At 32.0% G+C, this 9649-nt stretch overlaps 1 protein-coding gene across 1 annotated transcript; it reads right to left on the bottom strand.

Moving 5' to 3' along the window:
- Positions 1-368: 368 nt before the first annotated feature.
- Positions 369-5555, bottom strand: LOC141461191 (uncharacterized). Its single transcript, XM_074141989.1, has 2 exons — positions 5250-5555; positions 369-962 (listed from the first exon to the last, which is right to left on the bottom strand). Exons 1-2 carry the CDS (start codon positions 5401-5403, stop codon positions 514-516), a joined length of 603 nt encoding a protein of 200 aa, XP_073998090.1. The 5' UTR covers positions 5404-5555; the 3' UTR covers positions 369-513.
- Between the last annotated feature and the right edge of the window lie 4094 nt (positions 5556-9649).

Genomic DNA, 9649 nt, shown 5'->3' with positions numbered 1-9649 from the left:
TTGAGATCTTGGTACGCCTGTCTTAATGTAAATAAAAAGTACATATTGAGTCCAGTTGGTCACATGTCTAGTTTAAGAGTAACAAAAATTATTACTACGATACAAAATTCTGAGTACGCCCCTAAACCCACTTATCTTCTTCACTTTTCAGGCAGTTTTTAAGCTCGAGTTTAGCTGTTTTCATCTCCAATTGTGACGAGACTCTTGTTGATCAATATTTTCGCAGCATTATTATAGATGATCCCCAACTGCAGTTTATCATGAAAGATGATAATTTATTTTTGCTTCGTTTAAAGCAAAAAAAAACCTCATAAATCCTGTGTTAAAATTAAAGTTTTTTTCATATATTAAAAATGAACAAATTACTTTCGTTAACGTTTATTTACAGTGAATAAAACAATCACTTAACAATTAAAAAACTTAATTACATACGTGTGTTTTATTGAAAAATCTAATCAATTTTCACAAAATTGAAAAATTACAAACAAACAAAATTTCTATAAATTTCAATCTTCATTCTAACCACAGTTCATTGTATATATATTTATTTTGTATTTGTGAAATAATGAAATATTCAGAAAGTTTTGCATCGTACGGACGAAATATCCTGTCAACTCCTTCTACAAAAATCCTGACCATAACACGCGCCCAGGGTGGAAATATATGGCATAACTCGAACATGAAATAAGTAAATAAACAATACTGATTGACTGGTGCATTTTTACGAAGAACACCCCAAGTAACTTCGTAAATATAAAATGTAGAAAATCCTCGTTCTCTAATTTCATATAAACTTATACCGTTAGTCCATTTTGGGCTCCATCTTAGCAATGATAAATATCTTTCAATACAGGCTTGCCCCATGAATACATCAAAGTCACAAATTTTTGGCCAATTTACTCTTTGTGGTAACTTAACTTTAAATCCTGGGTGTATAGTTTCTATTTGAATTTTTGCTGCATCTGTGGAAATTAAATTAAAACGTCATTATGCGACAACAGAAATTACAAACATCAATGACTTAGAACGAAAGTTAATAAAGTACCTAATGATTTCTAATACATTCCTTACTTTCATTAAAACTGTCCGGTAGGACAGTTGTATAAGGGTTGACCATCAAAAACTGCACGAAAAAGCGTAACGTTGAAAAACACCCAACTTTGACAATTTTTTTCTATTTTTCTATAAAAGATAAAATTCCCAAATTTTCTTTATAATATAGGGCAAATCCTCCTTTATAACTGTAATTTTTTTGCAACCACCCAGATCTAATAGGTTTCGAGAAAAAAGTTGCCGAAAATGAGCAAAAACGGCTTTTTCAAAAAATGTTCTTGTTCTTGTTCTTCTTCTTCTTCTTCTTCTTCTTCTTGTTCTTGTTACCTTTTTTGTAAACAACGTAGCGCCTAAACGCGTGAACCGATTTTCATGAATGAGGTGTCATTCGATTCGGAATTTTATGTAGATGTGCCTTTTGGGGGTCTCGGCCCTGTACATCGAATGGGAGAGGAGTTAGCCCCCTTTATGTAAGGCCCCCTCCAAAATTATTATTACTAATTACTCTGTAAATCTTGGCCCGATTTTGATAAAATTTGGTAGGATGATAGGGTTAGGGCTCCCCTACCTAACAATAAAGCGACGATCTGCTCTTACACTTGTTAAGGGGAAGTATAGCAGTCGTTTCAAATTATCGACACGTGAACCGATTTTCATGAATGAAGTGTCATTCGAATCGAAATTTTGTACAGATTTGTACTTTAAAAGTCTCGACGCTATGCCTCATAAGGAGGGGAGTTCGCCCCACCCAAATAAGGCCCTTTCTAAAACTATTATTACCAATATTTCTACAAAGCTTAGTCCGATTTTGATAAAATTTAGCTCAAATAAGTGGTTAAAGCTCCTCTACGTGGCTGTGAAGTGCCATCATGCTCTTACACCTACTAAGAGGAAGTACTGCAATCGTTAAAATTATCAATGAGTGAACCGATTTACATCAATGAATTGTCGTTCGATTCAAAATCTTTGCCTTTTAGGGAGAAGTACTGTAATCGCAGTTTATTTTTCTTGCTCCTCTTAAAAGGAAGTACTGAAATCGCAGTTTAATTTTGCTATTTACGTACAAATACCTTCCTATTTTATTCAAAACGCTTTCTCAAAAAAATGGTTATTGAGGATGGTTTGGGGACCGCAACTATAATCATTCTTTAAAAAGATCTCTCCAGTGGTAGTTACGGTTCCGATTTAACACCTTATCAGGTTATAATGATAGAATAGCTTATTCCAAATTTTAAAAAATCTGTAAAGCAGACGTAACTTTGCAAATAGACAAAAAGGAAAATCTATCCAAAAGGTACAAAAATCTCCTTAACAAAAACTTACAGTTTTAAAAGTTAAGTATAAGGGTTGATTAAACGCCAAAAGGTACACAAATCAGCAGTTCCCAACATTTCATTAATACTTCATTGATATAATTTAAGTAATTTTACTGCATTAACTTTTCCTTCACATTTTTTAGAATTTATTAGATGTCACAGACCCTTATGCTGGCCAGTTCATTCATAATATTTTTTTATTATAATTATGATAAAATGAGTGATGAATTATTCTGAGTAGTCACATATACATGCATGTTAAAGTAGAAAAAAACAAAGTTAGAGTCGGCCACTTTTTAAATTTCAATCACGGAGGATTCAAAACAATATTTCAGTCTTAAATTCGTCTTACCGAAATATTCGTGAGCACAAATAACATACATTTAATAACAAGTAGATTATTCAACAATATTTACTCATTTCTCAATTGTAATTTAATTTAGTCCCCCTAATTTTACTTATAGTAAAATACTGGAATAATTAGATGTCCTAAAAATATGCATATCTTATTTATTTTATATTACATATATATAACATTGTGGGAAGAACACCTAGATTGAGAATGTAATTTAAGAAAACCATATTATTTGCGATAAAGCCAGATTATTTATTACTTATTATTACAAACGTTTGACTACAACATAAAATAACAATTACTTTAATCGAAGAATGAACTTAAACCAATGATTTTTATTTAAAAATAAAAATAAATGCATAAAATCATTGATGTAAAAAAAGTTTATGAATTTTTTAGCCTCTTATTTTTTTTATAACGTTTTCTTTTTCACCTGTGATTAATAGTTTGATTATTATAGATAAATAGATATTACAGTCAATCTAAGTTAAATGGTGTGCTACTTGAGTAAATATTTTGTAGACGAAAATGGCCAGCATAAGGGTCTGTGACATCTAATAAATTCTAAAAAATGTGAAGGAAAAGTTAATGCAGTAAAATTACTTAAATTATATCAATGAAGTATTAATGAAATGTTGGGAACTGCTGATTTGTGTACCTTTTGGCGTTTAATCAACCCTTATACTTAACTTTTAAAACTGTAAGTTTTTGTTAAGGAGTTTAAATAACTAATTATTCGATTGTAAAGACATCTATTTTCTGGCGTGAGAAAAGGTCTTTTTTGTGCTACATCCAAATTCAGTGATACAAAAACTGAAGACTCTCGAAATATTCAGCATGCAAACTGAACACTGAGTAATGGGTCACCACTTGAAGAAACTTTAAGCATTTAAATTAGAAAATGAATCTCATTATTCAAATTTGCATTCTAATTATTAAAATGAGTGTCCGAATTAATACTAAATAGTTTTTTTTTTTTTGCATTAATTCGGAGACTCATTTTCTAACTCATATTTCAACTTGGCTCATAATTATTACTGATTGATTGTGGACTGTAACTGCTTTGAAAAAGTAAATAGTTTTATCTACCTGGGGTGAGAAATGAATGAAATAAATAAGACTATAAACGACTGTGCTCTAATTATTAATTACTTATCAGTAGAAACGTTCGTGTTAATACTATTTTTTAGTATTTAGTTAAATGTCTATTTAGTTAAATAGACAAATTTGTTTACTTGTCTAGGAGTATAAAAATATAAAAATTCTTTTATAGTACTAATCAGTTAACCGTGTTCCACTCCATATAAAGTCTATGGACACAAGATAGCAGCACTGAAACGTGGACATAGGGCTAGTTTTCCTCTTGTTCAATTCTTTGACTTTTTTTTAATCTAATTCTCATTCATCAACAGGATTCTTCATGATTTATGAAAATCATCTAATTATCCCTTTCAGCAAAAACAATTTCGCGATATGAACTCAGAGATGTTACTATAAATCACCTGCTGATTATGTTCTCTCAATTGTGGTCAGTTGAATGTTTCAATTAAAACAATCACTTGGTTAATACTGTTATGTTTGATGGAGCAATAGGAAGAAACGTTTTTGGTTCACTGCCCCTAGTATATTTAAAGTAAGCGTGTAAAGTAAAGTAACGCTTTTTTTTTCTGGGCTTTACATCTAACTTTCAATTTCAAATTTACCGAGACGACTAGCAAACGTACTTTACCATAAAGTTCTCATATTAAACTCAATAATAGAATCCAATCCAGTGCCTAGACCAAGAATCGAAACCAGTACTACAAAATTTCTTAACGTTGCTGCCTTGGCCATAGTGGCGCCTGTTGAATATTATGAATTTATATATACTTATTCAAGTCTAATGAGTAATCGCAAATCCTATGGGTCTATCGTTTATGAGGAAATCTATGAGTTAGTAGAGTAAACAGTTCTTGTATAGTAAGATAAATGAGTTCACAATCATTAACATCCACTAATACCAAAATACAGGTCCCAGTATTCAATGTGTGTTACAGGATTGAACTTAAGTCAGAGTTCGCCTGTGAGTGGGTATATAACAACAATGTCTTACATTACTCCGTTCTTGACAATCGGTGGAACTTTATCCACAATGAAAACTTTCCTAACTAACTATTATAATAGTTGACAAATGAAGTGAAGGTTTAAGGTCATTCAAACTTTCCCAGATTGGTCGTATTATATCCCAAGACTTTTAATTTGAAAGTAGCGTTTGTTACTGCTTTCATAGAATACCTTCGTCGGCATAGTATTTGGTTTTTCTTTATTTCAGATTATATTTTAAGTAGTAAGGTTTTTAATATCCTCTTTTTTTACCGCAAGAAAAATATTGTGAAAAATTACCCCTCCACAAGATACCACATATAATGATTCTTTTGTATAAATCGATTAAAATACATCAATCACTTTTATAATGAATAGATTTAACGTTTAAACATTCTGTTTTGAGATATTCTTTACAAAGATTTTAGTTATTAAGAGCATACCTAATATTTCATTGAATACTCTCAATGCTACTTCATTATGATCTCCATAAATATAAAGTACATTAAGTTCCTTTGATTTGTGTCCTGACAATATATCTTCTAGTCCTTTATCCAAAAGATTAAAACTGATGGAACCCTCACTATCTGAATCCATTATTTCTAACTGACTTCAAGTCTGGTGAAAGCTATATTTTTGTTTTTTAAAAAAAACGTAATGAATAAATATACATAATTACTTTCCTAGCAACATTCATATGCTACACTATTTATTTTATTTCTATGCCACTATAGCACGAAATGGATTTGGGCCTTATCAACATGATTAGGACCTATTGGTTCTGTTGGCATCAATACCACCATCTCATTTTAACTTTATCAAGCTATCTCGTAGTTAATTCTTTTTCCTCTTTGTTTCCCATAGAGAAGTTGTTTAAGAAGACAGTCTTCCTCTGTTTTACTCTGTCATGTACTTACATTTCTTAAAGCTCCAAAAGAGTTTGTTTTGGGACATCACAATCAATCCAATAACCAATTTTATGCTCAGCTCTTCTTATAAATCTAACACTCCTATTGATCTTGAAGATTATTGTATTTAATTTAAAAACCAGGTCTCACACAAATTGTACAACCTGTGACTGTGACTGAAATGTAAATCTGACAGCTTTAGACCAAGTAAAAAGGTAGCTTGACGCCTGTCGAAATTCATAGATTTTTGCCATTTCTTTGACAAACACTACTTTTAACTATTTCTACCTGCTGTGTCAGTCTATTAAAGAAAATTCTCCATGATTGGTGCTACTATTATGTGAAGGTTAAATATTTTTGATCTGGTCACCCTTTTTTTGTTTCACCATACAACCAGCGCTGAATTCATTTTATTTTATTTTTTTGTTTTACATCAAGGTTATTGAGATTGTCTAACCTTTTTCTCTTTGCTAAAGTAAATTTATAAGAAACTACGCCTAAAGCCAAAAAAAAAGGAAACAATAAATAGTAATTTAAAAAAGGAAGACTTCTTGCTGCTTAGCTTTTAACACTGTACACGGGACCAGCTCGTGTTATATCGACGTCATTAGATACCGGTTTTAATTGCTGCAGTTGATTTGGTTGCTCTTTAAAAGGTACAACGACCGAAGTTACTTTTATTGTTGTAATTTTATTTTGGAGAAGATCGTATTATGGTCATAATTTTTTAGTACTTCTTGCCAAGCTATTAACTTAGACACTATAGTTTTTCTTTAGGGCTTATGCTAGAAGACAATTATAATAGTTTTTACATACCTAATCAGACAGGCAGAAGACGCACCAACCTTGTATATTAAAAATATACAAAAATTATAATTGTCTATTAGCATAAGATGACCTAGTCCCTAGGTCGAAAACTTGGTAAAAAATAATTAGAAATCTTAGCTGAAAAACTGCTATAATCTTTCTTTCTTTTGGATCAATGAACCAGTCACCAAAAACAATGAACAATACGAGGTGTGTTCAAAAAGTAACGGGAATTTTCGTTTTTTGAAAAAAGTATTTATTTATTCATCTACATTAATATTGTCGCCTTCAAAGTAGTCCCCTTCGCATACAATACACTTGTGCCAGCGCTTTTTCCAATCCTCGAAACACTTCTGAAACTCGATCTTTGTGATAGCTTTCAGCTCTTTCAGCGATTCGCTTTTAATGTCATCTATGCTTGTAAAACGACGGCCTTTTAATGTTCTCTTTATGTTTGGAAATAGAAAAAAGTCACATGGAGCCATGTCTGGCGAATATGGAGGCTGGGGCATCGTTAAAGTTTTGTTTTTGGCCAAAAATTCACGAACAAGCAATGAAGTGTGAGCAGGTGCATTATCGTGAAGCAAAATCCATGAATTGTTTTGCCACAAATCCGGGCGTTTTTTTCGGATTGCTTCACGCAAACGGCGTTGAACTTGTAGGTAGTACTCCTTATTGATTGTTTGACCTTGTGGCAAGAATTCATGATGCACTATGCCATTAAAATCGAAGAACACAGTGAGCATAACCTTCACATTCGACCGCACTTGTCGAGCCTTTTTCGGTCTTGGCGATCCAGAATGCCTCCACTGGGACGATTGAGCCTTAGTTTCGACATCATATCCGTAAACCCATGTTTCGTCACCTGTTATAACACGTTTCAGTAGATCCGCATCGTTGTCGACTTCATTGAGTGACTCTTGAGCAACTTCCATTCTCCGCTGTTTTTGTTCGAAATTCAACAATTTTGGAACAAATTTTGCTGCCACACGTTTCATACCCAAAACAACCGAAAAAATTTCATGGCATGAGCCAATTGATATGGCAACATCATCAGCGACTTCTCTGATTGTGATTCGCCGATCGTTCATAACCATTTCTTTCACTTTTTTCACGTTTTCATCGGTTGTTGATGTGCTTGGACGTCCAGGTCGTTCGTCATCTTCAACGTTTTCGCGGCCATCTTGGAAACGCTTATACCACTCGTAAATCCTTGTTTTACTCATAGCAGACTCACCATATGCCTTTATTAACATTTCACACACTTTATTAAACTTTATTTCATTTTTTACGCAAAATTTAATACAAATTCTTTGATCCATTTTTTTTAACAAACAAAAATCGCCAAGCTCGAAAAACACGTCTAACCTTAACGGCTGCCACTTAAGAAGTAAACAATGAATATTACTGAAAATTTTATCGTACTTCAGGGGCATGTGTACCAAAATAATAATAAAAAAATTTTACAATCAGACTCTCCAAACCCGCGAAATTTAAAAATTCCTGTTACTTTTTGAACACACCTCGTATTCTTCTATATTGTGGAAATTGAATCAAATATTTGTATTTTTTGTTTGATTAAAAGATTCTTCAATCTTTTTTTCGAATTCTCTCAATGAATTGTTAACTGACATAGACTGAATACTACTTAATAATACAAATAATAATAATGTGGCACAACAATACATTTAGTGCTTTTACCGCTCATTACTTAGATGAATATATTCTAACCGTGGCCTTGGAGAAATATCTTGCCATAAAGTTATAGCTTACCCATCCAGCTACAAGCTATAAGTTGCAAAGATATTATTCCAGCAGTATTATAGTTTGCATCCATTATTAGTTTTCAGCTGAATAATAGTGTTCACTATTGCTTCCTACTGTTGAAACTAGTTAGTGACAAGCCAAAGTGAAGGATGATAGTGGCCAATGAGGTTGAAGAATTTGTTATTCACTCTTCAGCAGATAATTGCTACGGGCATTGTTTACGGTTGCAACAGGCACGTTCCACAGGGTAGTTGGAACATTAAGCATGTAACATTATTTATTTAGAGAATATGGACGGACGCTTTGCACTTATTTTCTACGACTCATTGCAGGATGTAAAAAAAATAACAGCAAATTTGATTAGTTGATTTTTTTGAGTAGCAAAAATCGAATGGCTGAGGCCACATTTTAAAAAGTTCTGTTGTGGGCACCCACAAAGCTTTCTATTAATATTTCTTTTTAAACTCCAAATTTTCGAAACACATCATTTCTTACTCTGATATTCTCAATCTTAAAATGACGATGTCATTTGACTTCACCGCTGTAGAATTGCTGTAAAAAGTATTTTCAAAAAAATAAAAATAAAGTAAAAGTGTTTTCTACAAACAAAGTATTTGACGATCTAGATACGATAAATTGTTTTTCGAGAAAATATTTTAAAAAATATATAATCCTTTGAACAAATTATCATTTACAATAAAGAAATTTTCTTTAATCTCTAAATTTGATACAAATTTAATCTTATTAATAATGTAGAAGTTTCATGGATCAAAATAGCACTTTAGAGTAAAGCGTACCCTCTTTTACTTATCCAAAAATGCTCATTTTTTCGATTTTTTTTTTTTTTTTTGACAAATATTACAATATCAATTTGTGAGGCCAAAATGAGTTTGTAAGAAATCGAGGTAATTTTTAGGAAAATCTCAAAGAAAATAAAAATAATCCAGCCGGCTAAGTGTGAGATTATGAAGCGGTTTTTACGTTTCTTGCCCGCATGAAAGACCTTCATTTTAAATAGTTAATTTCAATTGCTAATCGAGCACAATTCTGTAGGATTACCACTCACACATCGGGATATTAGCGAATTTGCACAATGTTATGCATGATAATTGAAAGGCTTAGTTGACCAAGAAATAGAGGGTTGTACAGCGATTTTCAAAGGATAATAAAGATGTGAAGAGAATATCCTAGGTGAAGTGATTAGCGAAGAAGGAAAATATGTTGTTAGTGCCGAAAAGGAGGGCTAAGAAATGCAAGGATAAGATTTCTTTGTTCTTGACTTTTTAAAAAACAGTTCTCTCTAATTTACTTCATTTTTTCTGCTCATTATTGACCAAAGTAGCAAGAAATAAAAAGAATAC

This window comes from Rhodnius prolixus, unplaced genomic scaffold (assembly GCF_049639745.1).
Source record: "Rhodnius prolixus isolate KJV_2025 unplaced genomic scaffold, Rpr scaffold_6, whole genome shotgun sequence".
Lineage (NCBI taxonomy): Eukaryota > Metazoa > Arthropoda > Insecta > Hemiptera > Reduviidae > Rhodnius > Rhodnius prolixus.
This window is presented reverse-complemented; position numbering and strand designations above follow the sequence as displayed.

Bases quoted from the DNA above. Each gene is read 5' to 3' on its own strand.
- LOC141461191 (XM_074141989.1), bottom strand. From the start codon at position 5,403: ATGGATTCAGATAGTGAGGGTTCCATCAGTTTTAATCTTTTGGATAAA. The intron at 963-5,249 runs GTATGCTCTTAA...TAATTTCCACAG, and splicing joins AGTATTCAATGAAATATTAG to ATGCAGCAAAAATTCAAATA.